This window comes from the organism of the source record quoted next, unplaced genomic scaffold (assembly GCF_019419815.1).
Source record: "Pyrus x bretschneideri cultivar Hongxiangsu unplaced genomic scaffold, Pyrus_bretschneideri_v1 Contig26, whole genome shotgun sequence".
NCBI lineage: Eukaryota > Viridiplantae > Streptophyta > Magnoliopsida > Rosales > Rosaceae > Pyrus > Pyrus x bretschneideri.
Window position 1 is genome coordinate 4,269,086 of NW_025999568.1, and position 19,341 is coordinate 4,288,426.

General features: G+C 37.9%; 2 protein-coding genes across 2 annotated transcripts; one reads left to right on the forward strand and one right to left on the reverse strand.

The window, feature by feature from the left end:
- The first annotated feature begins 5,288 nt into the window (after positions 1 to 5,288).
- On the forward strand, positions 5,289 to 7,763 carry LOC103936375 (30S ribosomal protein S9, mitochondrial). The gene is made up of 4 exons (XM_009346211.3): positions 5,289 to 5,794; positions 6,212 to 6,652; positions 7,276 to 7,356; positions 7,480 to 7,763. The coding sequence occupies exons 1-4, from the start codon at positions 5,332 to 5,334 to the stop codon at positions 7,569 to 7,571; spliced, it is 1,077 nt and encodes a 358-aa protein (XP_009344486.2). The 5' UTR covers positions 5,289 to 5,331; the 3' UTR covers positions 7,572 to 7,763.
- Positions 7,764 to 8,010: 247 nt separating this feature from the next.
- Positions 8,011 to 10,571, reverse strand: LOC103936376 (pentatricopeptide repeat-containing protein At1g51965, mitochondrial). Its single transcript, XM_009346212.3, has 2 exons — positions 9,727 to 10,571; positions 8,011 to 9,609 (listed from the first exon to the last, which is right to left on the reverse strand). The coding sequence occupies exons 1-2, from the start codon at positions 10,501 to 10,503 to the stop codon at positions 8,404 to 8,406; spliced, it is 1,983 nt and encodes a 660-aa protein (XP_009344487.2). The 5' UTR covers positions 10,504 to 10,571; the 3' UTR covers positions 8,011 to 8,403.
- Positions 10,572 to 19,341: the final 8,770 nt, after the last annotated feature.

Genomic DNA, 19,341 nt, shown 5'->3' on the forward strand with positions numbered 1-19,341 from the left:
TCCATTAATCTGACAAGACATCCAAAATTATTGGCCTGAAGTCCACTTTTGGACATTTTTATTTCTTTTCTTTGAACCACTGACTCCCCTTCGTAGTCCCGAAGCACTCACACTTGAGTTCCTGAAGCAACCCAAATCCACCACACTTAGTTTTATATATCGTAAATTGTGTTCTTACAGGTACCTCATTTTATGAACCGGAAGTTCATAACTAAACTCAAACCTGTAGTTTCGAATTTAGTGCCTTTGAAACCCGAAGTTTTCATAAAACAATACATCTATGAAAAACCGATTTTTTCATGTAAACCATGTCTTAGAACCTGAATGTTCTAACTTTGATGCTTATGGATATTTTATTTTCTATAGCACCAATCATATTCTTGTTCCCTCCATTTAGTGGATTGTTGAAGCGTAACAAGTTCGATTTCACTGATTTGGACGTTTCTTGACCGAAACCACTTTACGTAGGTACAAGACGTGAATCTCCACTTGACTATCAAGAAGCTGAGTAATCATTGAAGACAACAATGGCATGGAATAGCTGAATAAGCCTCCGTCATGATCTTCATTCGAAGACTTATACTCGAAGCATTACGAACGGAAATACCTCTTAAATGAGGATTCAATGGCTCTTTAGCTCGCTCCAACGGACCATCTAATCATGAAAAATATTGCTTGAAGTACACCATGATTACGTCCATGAATGAGTACAATTCTGAAGTTTATAAATCCTATCAAATTTTGACTGGAGAATACTTTTCCCGTCCTTCCATGTTTCAAACTCGCTCCTGAGGCAGCAGTGTAGAGAGTGGAAGTTTACCAAATTCTCGGATTAGATTACTATCACAAACGAGAGAGAAATGTATAAAGCCAGCTTCGGCTGGAGTTTACCGAATGGTATAGACCTAGTTTAGCTGCATTCTACTAAATGGCACAACCCAGTTCGGTTAAAGCCTATCGAATGGTGATTCCCTGCTTTGGTAGAGATGCATCGAAAAACATGCTCTACTTCGGCAAAGATGCACTGAACGGTATTGTTCTACTTCGGCAAAGGCCTACCGAACAAGCCTCTCCAGTTTCGGCTAGAACCTACCGAACCTAATTCTGGGTATGTCTCTCTCATAATCCAATTTCGAGTTTATTTTTACAACATATGCTAGAATCAAGGCCTGCCAAGGTATGGCATTATGCCTGATGCCATATGTGTTCATAAAGAAGTCACATTCCGGATTTGTGATCGTTATAGTTTATGTCGACGACATGAACCTCATCGGATCTCCCGCAAAGCTTGAGGAAATTGATGTTCACTTGAAATTGGAATTTGAGATGAAAGATCTTGGGAAAACTCGATATTTTCTCAGCCTGAACATCGAGCATTGTTCAGATGGAATCCTAGTACATCAATCGAACTACACCCAAAAGGTGTTGCGATGTTTTAATGGGGATCCTATGGCCATTCAGACTCTAGATGCTATACGAGATCCCTTTTGTTCTAAGGAAGATGAGGAAGAGATTTTGGAGCCTGAAGTTCCATACCTAAGTGTAATTGGTGCTTTATTGTACTTGGCTCATTGCACTAAACCTAACATATCCTTCGTTGTTAAACTTTTGGCCAGATACAGCAATGCATCCACACGCAAACACTGGAATGATGTTAAAGACATTTTTCGATACCTCAAGGGTACGACGGATTTGGGCTTGTTCTACACCCACGAATCCTCGAGAGGAGTCGCCGCCCCCTTTGGTTCTCAAGTTGATTCCCGCATTGTTGGTTACGCACATGCTAGATATATTTCTGACCCACATAGGGCATGTTCTCAAACGGGCTATGTATTTACCGTTAGAGACACCGTTATATCTTGGAGGTCTACCAAGAAAACGCTGGTTGCGACTTCTTCAAACCATGCTAAGATCTTCGCCCTGCATGAAACATCGTGTGAATGCTTTTGGTTGAGAGCATTCATGAAACATATTCGAAGCACTAGTGGTCTTACTACCGTCTTTGACCTTCCTACGACAATCTTTGACGAAAATGCAACATGTATCGAGCAATTAAAGAAAGAATACATCAAAGGAAACAACACCAAGCACATAGCCGAAATTTTTTTATTCTCACCAGCAACAACAGCATTAGAGCATTAAAGTCAAGCAAATCCGTTCCCAGGACAACCTGGTCAACCTCTTTACCAAGTCATTGCCTAGAAGCTTGTCCAAGGAATTGGTATGCCTAAATTATTTTAGTTGAATTGCTTATAGTTCTCTTATTTGGAAGTTATGTCTAACTCAGGGGGGAGTATCTTGAAGCATAATCGAGCAGTTAAAGAAGACATCAAAGGAAACAACACCAAGCACATAGCGTTGAAATTCTTTTATTCTCACCAACAACAACAGCATCAGAACATTGAAGTCAAGCAAATCCGTTCCCAGGACAACCTGGCCGATCTCTTTACCAAGTCATTGCCCAAGTCTACTTTTTAGAAGCTCGTCCAAGGAATCGGTATGCCTAAATTATTTGAGTTGAATTGCTTATAGTTCTCTTATTTGGAAGTTATGTCTAACTCAAGAGGGAGTATCCTGAAGCATACTCCTTTGATCTTAATGTACTCTTTTTGATGAGGCACCCATCTTGGGATGATCATACTCCGTTAAGTTCACTACGTTCATCCAATTTGATGTTTGTTTCAGACATTATGCATACGTCTCACTTTTCTCCTTAGTCTATGGGTTTTCACTTACCTTAGGTTTTACTATAGCGAGGTTTTGTGAGTTTTACTACCAGTGCATACTTTCTTTAAATTTGAGACTCGCATTCGCCCGTTGTGCCACTGACTTCATCAACTGTTCTACCTTATCTGCTGAAGATCTGGTTCGATGTTTTGTTTGAGTATTTACACACTTAAGGGGAAATGTTGCAGTCACATTTAGAGTAGGAATGTGATTGTGTAAATCCTAGTATATCTAGGGATATATTTGAATATTATCTTTAGTAGTTAATATCCTATTAGAGTTGTAATTCTAAAAGGGTAAGGATTTAACCTATCCTATTACTATAAATAAAGGCATAATGGGGTGATACAACACACATCTCACAATTAAATCTCTCTCTTCTCTCTCTTGTTGCCGGCCTTTTTCCCTCTCTAGTCCTAAATACAGTTCTATCAAACAGGCCTACAATAGAATCCATATATTAAATCTTTTTGTGCCTATATTTTTTAAACTTTTATTTGTATTTGTACCCATTTTTTATTTTGCTAAATGTACCCATGCTAATTATATGTATTTATTTTATGTTTTAAAATATATCCATAGTTATTTTTTCAAATATGTTAATAATTATGTGGGTACATTATTATTTTTGCTATAATTTTTGTGAAGAACAATGTTTCTCTAAATTTGATTTTTAAGTATTTATTATATTTTAAAAATATTATTTGAATTTTTTAAATTTCATAATTTGTGGAACATTAAATGCATAAATGCATGAGTGATATCTCTTAATTGATGCTAAGAATCTCGATCAAAATATTTAAACAAACAAGATTTCAGTCTAACAATAAGGTTGATTAGGGACTGGAACCAAAATGACCCATAAATAAAACCTTAATAATTTATGAGTTCGAAAGAAGGAGCTTGAACACAAGACCTCAAGTGCATAGTTAATCCTTCTTTTTACCATATATCTTACCATGTTTTTTATTCATATAGACGGAATGCTTACATATTTGATTTTTAAATTTTAAAAGGATAAAATATATATTTTTCTTTTACAAGCGATATTACTACTCTAAGTTATATTAAGAAGAAGAAGAAGAAGAATGCTTGAACATGAGACGCAATGAGTTGAGGATAAAAGTGTTATCCAATAGGGCGGTTCACCAGTTGTAGAATGGCAAAGTTGGTATTTAAGGAAAAAATATTTAGCTCAGTCAATTTCAGCCATTAGATGTAGTAATAAAAGGAAAGTTATTTTCACACACCATTTTCTCCTAAAAATTAAATTGAACAAACCAATAATAAGAATTTAATGTTGAACGCACAAATCAAATCAAACTAATGAATTTACATAGGCTTTTCTCCTAACCTTAGCTAAGAGATTAGTTCTCTATAAAAGGAAAGTTATTTTCACATACCATTTTCTCCTAAAAATTTAATTGAACAAACCAATAATAAGAATTTAATGTTGAACGCACAAATCGAATCAAACTAATGAATTTACATAGGCTTTTCTCGTAACCTTAGCTAAGAGATTAGTTCTCTATAAAAGAATAAATAAATAAAGAATGGACAAAAGTGTTATCCACTCTTCGTCCAGATCTAGTCGTAGTGAGTGATCGAGGGCCCGATGAACCTTTAGAAAACGGAAGAAAGTGAAAACGAAAAGGAAATTGATGAACTTTTTTTTCTTCCAAACCTCTCTAAGCAGAAGGAACAGCAAAGAAAGATTTCCCTACTTCTCATAATCTTCAGTGTTCAACGTGGAGTTGTGGTTCATGGCAGTTTTCTTTTCCATCAGTTTGTGGTTTTCTCTAGAGTCCCACGACATCAAAGTTTTGCACGTTTCATTTTCTTTTTTTCCTTTTTTTTTTAATCTTTTATTTGTTATGCTTTTCTTACAAAATTACCCATGTTGTGTTTGATGTGTTAATTTGGATTAGTTTTGGATTTTTCTGTTTCAGGGGTGTTTTTGTCCTAAAATTTTGGTGAAACTTAAGACACCAAAATTGACTGCTAACTTTCTAATATTAGAGATTAGAGATTAGTTCAAAAGAACGAGCTTGAACACAAGACCTCAAGTGCAGAGTTAATCCTTTTTTTTTTACAATCGATATTACTACTCTAAGTTGGATTAAAAAGAAGGAGTAGATTTGAATATGAGACGCACTGAGTTGAAGATGACAGTTTTATCCAATAGGGCAATTTACTAATAGTAGAATGGTAAAGTTGGTAATTTGGAGAAATAATTTAGCTGAGTCAATTTCAGTCGATAGATGTAGTAATAAAAGAAAGTTACTTTCACACCATTTTCTCCTGCTATACACTCATGTCTATTTCTGTTTTTCGGATTGAAAAATCAAAATAAAATAATGTACGGAAATCACTTCTTGTATTAAAATCAACCTATCCACAAGACCAAAAAAGTAAATAAATAAATAAATAATACTGAAGAAAAAAAATGTACGTGTCGTGGCTTGATCAGCCCATAACTGATCGGGCTTAACCCAAAAGGAAAAACAAACAGGACAAGAAATTTGGCCCAAATAATATATATCAACTTGTTCTGATTACATATCAAAATTCTAAAATACTTTTTCAAGCCTCTGCTTCATCACCATGCTCTCTCGGCTTCTACCCAAACCCTCACATTTCTCTCGCCTAACCCTAATCTCCCCAAAGTTCCATCCCTTCCCCCAACCCCAAAACCCCCTTTTGACTACTTTCACTCCAAGGTTCTTCTCCGGTGACGATGGTCAGGGTCCCTCCCAATCAGATGTTTGGAGGCTTTCTCAGGAAACCGATGGAAAGTTCGACCCTTTATTCGGCGAGAGCTCCGGGGACGTTTCCGGGATTGCAGAAGTTGAGTCCAGCGAGGCCGATTCCGATTGGTTGAAGGGGAGAGCAGGCGAGGAGCTGTGGGGCTTGGGAGAGGAGGAGAAGAGTGACTTGTTCGATATTGGAGAGGGTGTACAGACTGTTACCGCCATTGACAGTGAGACAAGTAGAGAGGAGATTGAGAAGGCTGAACAGGCTAAGAGGCTTGAGAAAGAGGAGCGGGAGCTTACTGCTGTTCTCAAAGGTTACTTCGTTTTCGTAAATTTCTGGATAACATTGATATGCTTAAGAGTAGGAAAGTGTATAGCTTAGTGGAACAACTTGTACTGTACTAAATCCTTTTGGGTTGATTTGGGCACCAACCAATTGTATGTTTCGTTGTTGGGAGGTCTGCAAGTTCATTAAAATATTGGTGTGTCTATTGTTCTGCTTTTGCTTTTGGGAACTACACTACTGCTTATTGATTAATGGAGGAGGAGTTAAAATTATGAGATATCTTGTTAGGTTTAGCTGCAAGCACTCTACATGGGATAAGATTATTTCTTCAGCTTTCTCGAAGTTTTATAGTTCAAATAGTACTTTGTTTTGAATGCAGTTGCTGATTCATTTATCAGCTAGGTGACTCTTTAGGTGTTATACTGATTCAGTATGGTAACTGCAGGTCCGAATCGTGCCTTTGGTGACCTTATTGCTGCATCTGGAATCACAGATGAAATGCTTGACACTTTGATTGCATTGAAGGATTTTCAAGGGATAAAGGGATTGCCCCCTCTATCAGAGATTGAAGACATTCGTTACGAGAAAAATACCAGAAAATCCTCAAGAGCTGAAATAGAGCGCCAGAAACAGGAGGAAGTTGCCAAAGCAAGAGTGAGAACAGTAGACGACAAGGGGAGAGCTTATGGAACAGGAAGAAGGAAATGCAGTGTAGCACGTGTGTGGATTCAACCTGGTAATGGTAAATTCACAATTAATGATAAACAATTTGACGCCTATTTTCCAATGCTTGATCATCGTGCTGCTCTCCTCCGACCTTTCTCTGAGACAAAAACATTGGGCCTTTGGGACATCGCTTGTACTGTTCAAGGAGGCGGCACCACAGGTAAGCCTAAGTTTGTTGCTACGCACTTTATTTTGATTTATATGTTAACTGTTTTCCTTGATATTGACTTGTTTGAGATTCAATTCAACTGCTGTTTCCCTCCATTATCCTTGAACTTGCAATTCTATAGCTTTATATGCCAGAAAACCACAAAATTTGTCTCGCTACTTACTAGCTACACTGCCAAACTCTCATGGAAAACAAATTTCTGTCCAGTTCCATATGTTAGTAAAGCTTTTCTTCCCCTGCTCTCATGAAGTCAAATGAATGCGAGTGATTTCTTCCTAGGTTGTTAGGGTGAATTAATTGTGCTTAGATTTTCATTTCACATCAAATAATTAAACTGAAACAGAGCAGAGGAAAAGAGAAGACAATCGAAGCCAACATCTCGACAAAATTAAATACGAATTGATTGTAATTTCTAAAGATTGTTTCGTGCTTTTTGATGCTGGCTCTTCTTCCTATATAGTAGTTGAGTACAAAAATACTGTTTGTGCAAATTGTTACTCTTAACAGTAACTCCTTTTTAAAGAACAACGTTTTATATGTTTGGTACGTTGATTCTTTGCACAAACGTTTTTGTTTGTGTTAAATATGGAAAATTAAAAAGGTGTTTTTTCCAGGTCAAGTTGGAGCAATTCAATTAGGAGTGAGCAGGGCCTTGCAAAATTGGGAACCCGACTTGCGTCCTGCTCTCAAAGAATGTAAATATTTCTCTTCCCCTTTGTCCGCTGGTTATGTCTGGCTTATAAGGAGAAACAGATCTTAACCTTGCAATGTCTATCTGCCCCTTTCTTGCTAACCCAGCAACTTGTTTGTGTTTCCAGCTGGTTTCTTGACAAGGGACTCGCGTGTGGTGGAAAGGAAAAAACCCGGAAAAGCCAAAGCAAGGAAGAGCTTCCAGTGGGTCAAGCGTTGATCAAGTACGCCGAGCTTGGTTTTCTGCGCAGTTTTGTTTGGAACTTAAAAGTATGATTTACTGCAATAACTTATTGAGATCAACTCGTATGGCATTTCAAGTGTAGCTTGTGATAGACGATGAGTGGTAGAAGAATTTTGTAGATGTTGTGGTGTGAGAAAACATCCGGAGCTATTTGATTTGTTTCTGATCCTTCATTGCTTCCAGTCGACATTTTGTACTAGTAACTTTTACTGGTTTTATTTGCGAACTTAGGTAATATTTGAGTTGTCTTATGAAGTGATTACCGTCCAACTTAGTAACGCATTTCAGCACGTAAACGCGTTTAGTAGTACACGCTGTAGTTTTCTTCTTTGCAGCCAAAGCATCATTGAGACACGAGTTGAATTTCAGAGAGTTCATTTAAAATTGAGACGGCTTCTGAAATAAGAGGACTACGGAAGGCAACGATACAAGTTGATTGTTCACGTAAAGTTCAATTCTGCAAGACAGTGAGACATCAAATCTGAAATACAAGACATGCTTCCACATCATTATTGAGTTTTTCAACAACACTAGTGAATCTGTGACTAAATTTGTAATGTTCCACAAGTGAGAATCATTTTTCGTTGAAAACTCGAGTGAGGCAGTTTCTATCTCACAGGAATGAGCATGAATTTTCATGCCCAAGTAACTCATTCCGCGAACGAAACGGGTCCTGGTCGTGATGGCTCCGTGGTAAGCAAGTTTCTTGAGTAGTCGCAGCAGCAGCCGCATGCTTCGGCCTTGGGAGGACCTGGAAACTGGCTCCAACGAAGCAATAATGCAAAATTTGGTATATCTACACAATTCATCACCTTAAAGGGCTCACAACCCAACCTGTGATCGGACTCTGCCTACGAACCCTAACTCTCCTATGTGAACCGCTCTGCAATCGTTCAAGCACTGCGTATGTAATCCAATCCGGTGACAACCCTTGCTGCTTAAGTTTCGCATATAGGTCCACTGCCTCAGCAGTCCTCCCACACCTCTCAAGACAATCAAGCAAGATGTTGTATGTCACTATATTCGGATAGCAGCCTTGAGCAAGCATGTCGTCAAACAGCCTGCATGCCATTTCAACCCTATCCGTCTTGCCAAAGCACTCGATCAGAGTGCTGTAGGTGACAACATCAGGGCTAAAACCCTTCTCTTGCATCTCCTTAAACCTCATGTGGGCTTCATCCACATCACCATTTTTCCCAAGGCAATTGATCAACGAATTGTAAGAGATAATATCCGGTTTACAATCACTATTCTCGAGATGTTCGAATATCGTCACAGCCTCATGAACCTTCCCAGCTCTACCAAAGCTCGAAATCATAATGTTGTAGGTAAATATGTCCGGTTCAGGCCCATCAAGTTTCATCTTTTCGTACAGTTCGTGAAGATGGGGTATCTGCTTCAACTTTCCAAGAGCTGCCAAAACTGTGTTGTACATGATAGTATCAGTAGTTATCCCTTTCTCATGAATGTTACTTAGCATGTCAACCGCCTCTGCAGTTTTACCTGCACTGCACAAACTCTCCAACATTGAAGTATATGCATCCCGATCCCCCATGTCATGGAAGCTCCACATGTTGCAGAACAACCTGTGAGCTTCCCCGGCATGACCCAATTTACTCAATGTCCTCACAAGATATGCATATATCGACTTCGTCATGTACTTCTTCGACATCCCCACCACCTCATCAAACCTACCCAGCTGCCCTTCTGCAACCAAAAGATTCAAAACCACACTGTACGTAAATTCATTAGGCCGGCAATTGTTCTGTACCATTTTCGAGAACACAATGATGGCCTCGTCAACCATCTTGCTCCGAGCAAGAGCCTGAATCATAGTATTATAAAACATCATATTCGGAGCGCAACCCTTGTTCACCATCTCCTGAAACAACCCGAGACACTCATCGCCCTTACCCAATTTCCCAACCATTCTGATCATAATCGTGTACGTAAACTCATCCGGCTCGCAATGCTTCTTCTTCATATCATCAAACACCTTGCGTGCATCCTCAACCTGCCAAATTTCTGCTGCACATCAGAAAATCAGAAACCCACAAAAACCCACATCGAATTCGAACATGTGAGCGCAACCACAATGTAACATTGCATTCAATTCAATCAAAATTCAAACCTTTTCGTCTTTCGCCAATGCATCCATCAGCATGTTGTAGGCAAAAATGTCGAGCTTGTAACCCCGCCGCCGCATGTCGATGTAAGTATCGAAAGCTTTGCCGGAATCGCGAGAGCGCAGGAAGGCCTGAAGCAAGCACTTGTAAGTGTAGCTGTTCATGTTGAGATTCCATTTCTTCACCAACCCAATACAGGTTTCCAAGTCTTCGGTGCTGCCGAACAGGCCGACAAGGATGTTGACGGTGGAGATGTTGCCACGTATGCTGGAGCGGTCCATGTCGCGGAGGATCGACCGGACTAGGTCGAACCGGGCGGGGGAGGTAGACTTGGAGAGGATGAGGAGGATTCGATTGCAGGTGAAGGCGTCGTGGTGGAAATTAGATGAGAGCGAGGGGCAAAATCGGAAGAATTTCACGGCGAGGTCGGGGCAGGTTACCGATTTCAGGATTTCGGAGGCTTCGGACGGGGTGATGTGGAGGGAGAGGGAGGTGAGGTAGTCGGAGAGGTCGGCGAAGGGGTCTGATAACATGGCGGATGGGGATTGGCGGCCGAGGAGGATTTGGGTGGCTTTACAGACGAGGTCGCGCCGCGGGAGAGCGTAGCCGCGGATGTCGGTGGGGAGGGGCGGCGGCGGGGTTACCTCGGCCGAGACCGAAAGGCCGGTTGGGGAGGTTGAGGTTATTTTGGCGGTGTACTTTGTGGCATAGTGGCGGCACGTGGTGGTTGAGGGCGTGGGTTTGGTGAGGCGGAGGAGTCTCAGGTGGTGGCGGGGTTTCATGGTGGCGGCAGTGGCGGGGGTGGTTATTGTTAATTTGGTATTCGAATATTATCGTTAGTAAGAGACTTGGACTGGGTTTGTACTGGTTAAACTGTGTTTTGTAAATAAGCGAACGACGTCGTACACAGAGAGGTTTTTCTGCATTCCACAGCATTGTTTTAATCAAGTTGTAGTGCAGATTCCTATAATATTTTTTTACGCTTAATTTACCTTATTATTTTTAATTAAGCTATCAATATCTTTTTAAACCTAAATTTACAACTTAAGGGCCTGTTTGATATCATATTTGAAATTTTTTATCATTTCTCAAAACGTTTCTTAAGAACATTTCTTGAAAACAATTTTCTTTAAGACTCAAAAATTTGATTGGTTTGCAATTTAAAATTTTTAAATCTTAAACTAGACAAAAAGATCTAAAAAAAAGGGTTGCAGGAGAGGGAGAAAGAAGAGAGGATGAAAGAAATTAAGAGATGATTGAAAAAAAAAAGAGAAGAGAGATAGGTAGAGAGGAAGAAGAGTGAGAGAAAGAACCTATAGAGTGAAGAGAGAGGATTGGAGAAGAGATGGAAAAAGGTGAAAAAAAAAAACAAAAGAGGAGAGAGAAAGAAGAAAAGAGAGATAGATTTGGAGTGACAGGTAGGAGGGAGAGAAAAGAAATGAGTAAGTTTAAGTTTAAAAACTCATTTTTTATGTTTTTAGAGAATAAATTATATTTTTTTAGTTAGTCTTGAGTTCAGTTTTTTAAAATAGTCATATCAAACAAGTTTTTAAGGCCTACAACTTGAAAATTTTTCTTGAGTTTAAAAAGTTGAATTCAAGTAGAGTACCAAACAGGCCATTAAGATTGTGGCCCCTATGTGGAAACTCAAAATTGTTTTTGAGTTTTAAAAGAGCTAGCTATAAATTACTCTTGGAGACCCAATTCAATATATAAATCTATTTTTACACCCATTCAAAAGTAAAAACTCAAAATCAATGTTCTACAACTCATTCAAGGTGTAAATAGAGCAATATGTCTCACATATTTGTCTCGTGCTTAATGGAGTTCAAATCTTTTGCACTCATAAGGATTATGGCCCCTCTGTGGCTTTCCTAATGTTGTAACACAACTTAACATTGTTAAGTCTTCTGATATCTTCTACTTGCAAAAACAATCTTAATTGCAAAATGAGTAACTTAATAACTATCAAACTCATTGTATCCTATTGCAAAAACAATCTTAATTGTAGAAAGAGTACACTGCAATTACCTCATAGCCACACCCAAAAATCACCACAAATAAGAATTAAAACCCAATAATCAAAGTGATCCTAAGACACATTGTTTATACAAAATCAATTCTAACCTTAATCCCAATTTTGTTGAATCGATAATTAACCTCAGAATCAGATGCTTGAATCAAAAGGAAACATGAATTTCCTCGTGTTCTTCGGTCTTTCCCATCGAAATCCAATCTATGACCCATTTGTACTCATTGGATATGATGAAGTACTCGTCACTCTGATATACAATTGAGTCAAGTTTAAATATTTGTGTTGCTAATATTCGATACTTGCTCCTGCATTTGTCAAGTTCAAGCTTAATTTTAATTAGAGCTAGCTATAAATTGCCCAACTCCTTATTAGAGGATTATTGTTGAGATTATATCGATTCATCTTTTAATTGCAGGACTCAAAACTTTAAAATCACCACCATCGTTCAAAAAGAGCTTGTTTTACTCTATGAAAGCGTGTTAGTATTTTAGCTAGAATGAATGTAGGATAAAGACTGTGTGATGGAAGTTTGATATGATGATGGGGTTTGATTATTAAGTGGGTTGACTGATAAATTTCAATTTTATTGTTAATTTTATTTTGTACTTGATGGTAATTATGCAATAAGGTAAAAAAGATAATTTACATTTAAATTTTAAATTGGGTGTAGAGAGAGGTTATGTGGGTTCAAATAAAATTTCCTTATCGGTATAATGAAAAGTCACTTTATTGTTTTTTTTTTTTTTTGGTTCAGCACTTTATTGTTATAATAAAGATAAATGAGAGAGAAATAACCTTTGTTAGAGATAGAAGTGGAACGGATGCAATGTATCACACTGTTTATTTTCGTAACTATATGTATCACAAAAATGATATAGGCAAAAAGAGGGGAGGAATATAAATATTAGTATTCTTACTTTCGCTCATGATTTTGTAGGATGCAGGTAAAGAAAGAGGAGGGAAACTAGTATTATTACTTTCATTTTTGATCTTGTGTATTGTTACGAGGTTACAAATATCTCCCTAAATATAGACGTTTTGATCCAACGCAGCTTTACATGCATGAAGAAAAATCTTCTCTCCCTAAGACTTTTAAAGGTTGCCACCAAAGTCTAATTTGGTTTGCTTCCTCATATAATTACACATATGGCATTCACACTAAATTTCACAACATTTATCTCTATCTTAGGTCTACCTTAAATTCTATGAACCAATTCCTTCCGATCATAAACACCAAACAAAAAGCCCAAATTAAATAAGTCATAAAAAACATAACATGTTTACATATTTGAAATGGAGGCAGCAAGAAGCTCGATTTAAGTATCATGAAAAAAAATACATCCCTGTTATAACTAGGCAAAAATTAGAGAGGTAACTTTTGCTAGGAACAGGAGCGAAGCGGGTACAATTTATCACACTGTTTAGTTTCATAACTGTAGCACAAAAGGATTGCAAGTAAAGAGAGGAAGAGAGGGATACTGATATTATTGTTTTCACTTCTTTTCTTTTTGCTGTGTGTTGTGATCGCACACAGAGTGCTCTTTAAATAGAGTCACACCTGTGAAAACTTACAAAGGTGAAATGGGTGCTCTTTGAAAAACCTCATACAACAACAACATGGTCACTATTCTAAAGTCTTCCTCATCTTTAGCTAAAAACATGAGGGCATTCACTCCCACAACGTTTACAAACACTCCCCATTAGATGCCACATATCAACATCAGTTGCCTCATTAAAACCTTACTCTGAAAAACCCAGTGGGAAAAAAAATCGTAGCGAAGGAAAAATAGTACAACTTTGCTTAGATTGTTGATGTAGTATTAAGTATATTTATGTCGCCTCGTTAAAACCTTGATAGGAAAACCCCAGTGGGAAAAATCCTAGTCGAAGGAAAAAGAGTACACATACATATATCATGGATGCCCCCTTAATTCTGCATTCTTCAAATTTAACTGATTGGTAAGCTGACGTAATCCAATACCAGCACTAGCTTCTGAAACGTGCACTTTGGTAGAGATTTGGTGAATAAGTCTGCCATATTTTCATTAGAGCGGATTTGTATGACTTCAATAACCTTAGCCTTTTGAAACTCATGTCCATTGAAAAACATTGGAGATATGTGTTTAGTGTTATCGTCCATGATGAATCATTCCTTCATTTGGACAACACATGCATCTTCATGAATGAAGGTTGGAGTGTCTGTCTTTGAAGGTAGATCACATGAATTCCGGATGTGGTGGATCACTGATCTTAACCAAGAACATTCACGAGTTGAGCACCATGAAATTGATGTATTCCCATAATTAACACATATTCAGTTTGTGAGCGGGCCTTATGCAGATCAGAAAGGAAACCAGCATCTACATATCCAACAAGGCTCTGGTCATTTGTGGATTTCTCGAAGCATAAGAGACTCATGTATGTTGTCCCACGAAGGTATCGTAAAACATCTTTGGCTTCCTTCCAATAACGAATTGTTCGAGCAGAGTTATACCTTGCTAACAAGTTGACTGAAGGTCTAGTACATTGTGCTAAATACAATAAAGCACCTATTGCACTCAAATATGGTACTTCTAGACCAAAGACCATTTCATCATCTTCTTCTGGACGAAATTGATATTTCTTAATGTCTAGATAACGAACGACCATTGGTGTGCTAAATGGATAAGCCTTGTACATGCCAAATCGCTTCAAGATTTTTTCAATGTAAGCTGATTGATGGACCAAAATTTCATTAGCACAATGCTCGATCTGGAAGCCAAGGCAATATTTTTTTTCCCAAGGTCTTTCATTTCAAATTCGCTTTTAAGATATTCAACAGTTTTATTGAGCTCTTTAGCAGTTCCAACTAAGATCATATCATTGACATATATTGCCACTATAGCAAGTCTAGAATTTGATTTCTTAATGAACATACAAGGGCAAATGACATTATTGGTATATCCTTCTTTGATTAAATACTCACTAAGACGATTATACCACATTCGTCCATATTGTTTCAGCCCATATCACCTTAATTTGATTGAGAGCATACCTCATGGTTTGTTTGTCATTTCAGGCAACTTAAGTCCTTTTGAAACCTTTATATTTGTCAATATCTAATTCTCCATATAGATACGCGGCGATGACATCCATAAGTCGCATGTCAATTTTTTCTGAAACCACCAAACTTATTAAGTAACAGAACGTAATTGCGTCCATTACAGGAGAGTATGTCTCCTCATAATCAATTTCAGGTCTTTTGAAAAACCTTGTGCAACAAGTCGTGCTTTATATCTTGCAATCTTGTTTTTCTCATTTCGCTTTCTTGTGAATACCCATTTGTAACCCACGAGGTTTAAACCAAGCAGGGTTTAGACTACTGGTTCGGTCCAAAAACACTTTGCATTTCCAAGGAATTTAATTCTGCCTGGATTGCATCTTTCCACTTAGGCCAATCTTATCTCTATTTGCATTCATCAACAGAGCGAGGCTCAATATCATTGCTTAATATGATTTCAGTGGCTACTGCAAATGCAAACATGTCATCGATGATTATTTCATTTCGATACCACAATTCATTAGTACTTGTATAAGTTATGAAGATTTCTTTGCTTTCATGTACTTCTGTCTCTTTAGGGACATGTGTCTCATCAAGGACATTTTCTTTTTCTAGAAGTACAGAATCATGAATTGTGGATTTGTCATTCATTTTCTTTTCCTGAATGATTTCATTTGGATTCAGTTGTGCCCTCATCTTTCTCTTTTGAGGGGCTGACTCTTTTGAAACTAGGGGTCTACCACGCTTCAGGCGTGCACAAGATGAATCATTTGCTGTCATATGTGATTTTATCACTTTTGTAGCATCATTAAATGCATCTGGTATTTGATTAGCAATACTTTGAAAATGAACGATCATTTTCACTTCATCTTCACATTGAGTGCTTCATGGATCAAAATGAGATAAGATGGGTACAACCCATATCAGTTCTTGTCGTTCTTCTAGAACAGTTTTTTCTCCCCCTAACGACGAGAAGACTGTCTCGTCAAAGTGACAATTCACAAAATGAGCTATAAAATATCATTTATCAAAGGTTCTAAATATCTAATGATAGATGGTGAATCAAAACCCACATAAATTTTCAATATGCGTTGAGGTCTCATTTTAGTGCGTTGTGGCAGTGCAATAGGCACATAAACAGAATAACCAAAAACTCGTAAATGTAAAATATTTGGTCGATGCCTAAACATGAGTTGTACTAAGAAGTATTCGTGGTTGGCTATAAGTCTTAATCAAACCAATGATGCAAGATGTAAGATGGCATGTCCCTATGCAGAAACTGGCAATTTTGCTTTCATGAGCAGAGTGCGACCTATTAATTGGAGCCGCTTGATAAATGTTTTTGCTAGACCATTTTGAGTATGGACATGAGGAACAGGGTGTTCAACATCGATGCCTAGTGTCATGCGGTAATCATCAAAGGTTTGAGACATAAATTCACCAGCGTTATCAAGTCGGATTGACTTGATAAGGTAATCTGGGAACTGTGCTAGCAACTTAATTATCTGAGCAAGAAGTCTCGCAAAAGCTACATTTCGAGTAGACAAAAGGTAAACATGTGACCATGGGGTAGATGCATCAACCAAAACCATAAAATATCGAAATAGTCCACAAGGTGGTTTAATAGGCCCACAAATATCCCCTTGAATTCTTTGCAAGAATGATGGGGATTTAGCATCAATCTTTAATTTTGATGGTCTAATTACCAACTTTCCTTGAAAACAAGCCTTGTAAGGGTTATCATTCAATATAGCAATGTGTCTGCTCAATAATAGATGTCCATTAGAGTTCGTAATGATTCTACGCATCATGGTGGATCCTATATGACCCAGATGGTCATGCCAAAGCATGTAAATTTTTTGGTCAATGAACTTTTAGTTCATGACAATATGTGCTTCAATTGTCTGTATGTATGTATAATACAATCTACTCGGTAAACCATGCAACTTCTCCAATGTACACTTTTGAGTATCATTGGAGGTAATGCATAGATATTCCACATTTTCTGCACTTTTAGTTTTAATGTGGTATCCATTTAAACGTATGTCTTTAAAACTCAAGAAATTTCGAGTAGATTAAGTAACGTACAAAACATTTTGTATGGACAATATTGTTCTATTTGGCAACATGATCTAGGGCTTTCCCGAACCTTCAATTACATCTGATTGGCTTGATATTGTTGTTACTTTTACTTTTGTAAGCATCAAGCTTGAGAAATATTTTCAATCTTGAAGTATTGTATGCATGGTTGTGCTATTTGCAAGACAAATATTTCCGCCATTACTCTTGTTTTGAGAATAATCATAGTTTTTATCCATGCTCTCTAAATAAGGGAATCATAGTTAAAAACAATTTATTCATAATAAAAGGAAATTGAAATGCCACTTTTATTGCGAGCTTTAAACTACAAGTTCAGATAATAAGAGTACATCAAACAGAAATGATTCAATCGAACCGATACATTTCATTCCCTCTTTCCACGATGAAGTTTGAGACATCTAGGTGGATTATGTTTAATTGCCGTAATAAATCGAACACTGGATCAAGTATATCTATTGGTTTAGCCTAATCGAGGAAATTGGTTTCGACATCTTTCTCCTTAAGGAAGGCTTGATACAAGTCCACCAGATGTTTTGGGGTACAACAGGTATGCACTCAGTGCCCATTGTCACCACACCTATGGCAAACTTCTTCAGAATTTCTAGGAGTGTTATTTCATACGAGCCTTACCCTTGTGGCGATTTACAATTTTGAAGTTCGGGCCTAAATTATGTTTGGACCCTGGTTGTAAGACTGGACACCATGATTCTTGCTTTTCCTGTTCCACCGGCCTTGCATGTGGTCACATCCTCGTTTGTAATTATTGCCACAAGAGGATGTGGTGTTCACTTCAAGGGAAACAACATTCACTTATGGGAATGGTGCCGATCCAGTTGGTCGAGATTGATGATTTTTCATCAAGAGCTCATTGTTTTGTTCAGCCATAAGGAGCACCGATATTAGCTGGTTGTACTCAATAAAGCCTCACTCTCTATACTGCTGCAGCAAGAGCACGGTGGAGGCATGAAAGGTGTTGAAAGTCTTTTCCAGCATATCTTTCTCAGTGATGGTCTCCCCACAAAGCTTCATCTGTAAGCTAATTTTGAACATTGCAGAGTCGTACTCAGCAACCGACTTGAAATTATGGATCCTTAGGTGTGTCCACTCATAACGAGCCATTGGAAGAATCACCATTTTCTAGTGATTGTATCTATTTATCAATGGCTTCCAGAGGGTTAATGGATCTTCAACCGTTAGGTACTCGTTTTTCGGTCCTTCGTCAAGGTGGCGACGGATAATGATCATGGCCTTCGCCCGATCTTGAGATGACGCATTGTTTCCCTCCTTGATGGTTTCTCCAAGTCTCCATGCCTCCAGATGGATGTTGGTATCCACCACCTAGGTAAGGTAGTTATTCCTAGTAATATCCAGGGCAACAAAATCAAGTTTTGCCAAGTTTGCCATTTTCTTTTTCTGAAAGAAAAATGAGATGTAAGAACTTGCAATAATATGTGTTCTGGAGAACTGTAGTGTTAGAACTTTTGGTTCTTACAAAATTTTCATTTTGGATCTTCAGGCTAAAATGATAAGCACTCGAAATTTCAAGCTTGAGATTTACATAATTAATGAGGAAGGTGATTGTACTGCACCACTCTCATTGAAACAATATAATGTAGGATAGGCGCTTATACCGCACTACTCAAGCAACAGAAAAATTAAATATGCAGAGCAAGGTGGGCGATTATACCGCACCACCTAAAATTGCTGTAAAATTAAATCTGTAGTTCAAGATGGGTGATTGTACAGCACCGTCTTTGATCACAGTAAAATTAACCAAATAAACACTGGGTTAGTAATCAGGAGCTACACCAAAGAAGAAATAAAAAAATATAAGTAATTGTTATATTTGAAACTAGGAGTAGACATGGTGCTAGTAGATCTTGGCAAAGGTACATCAAGCAAGTGAGGCAGAGGAGGAAGAAGAACAATAAGATCCTTGAAGGAAGCATTTTTCAACGAGGGGAATGAGACCTGGTTAGGGTTAGAGACTCTTGTTGATAACGTGTTATGAATATGCAAAAGTTAGAGAAGTAACCCTTGCTAGAGACAGAAGCGAAGCGGGTGCAATTTATCACTGTTTAGTTTTGTAACTCTAACACAAAAGAATTGTAGGTAAAGAGAGGAAGATAAAAATACTGATATTATTGTTTTCACTTTTTATTTTTTATGTGTTGTGATCACACATGAAATGCTCTTTAAATAGAGCCACGCCCATGAAAACCTGCAAAAGAGAAATGAGTGCTCTTTGAAAAACCTCATACAACAACAACATAATCACTATTCTAAAGTCTTCCTCACCTTCAACTAAAAACATGTAGGCATTCACTCCCACAACTTTTACAACAATCCCTTAAAATCCTTCTATTTTTGTGAGCGAAATGAAGTTCTGTTCTTGTTGTTAGATTGCTTTTTGGAGGGAGCAGAACCCCCTGTTCACCCAAAAGG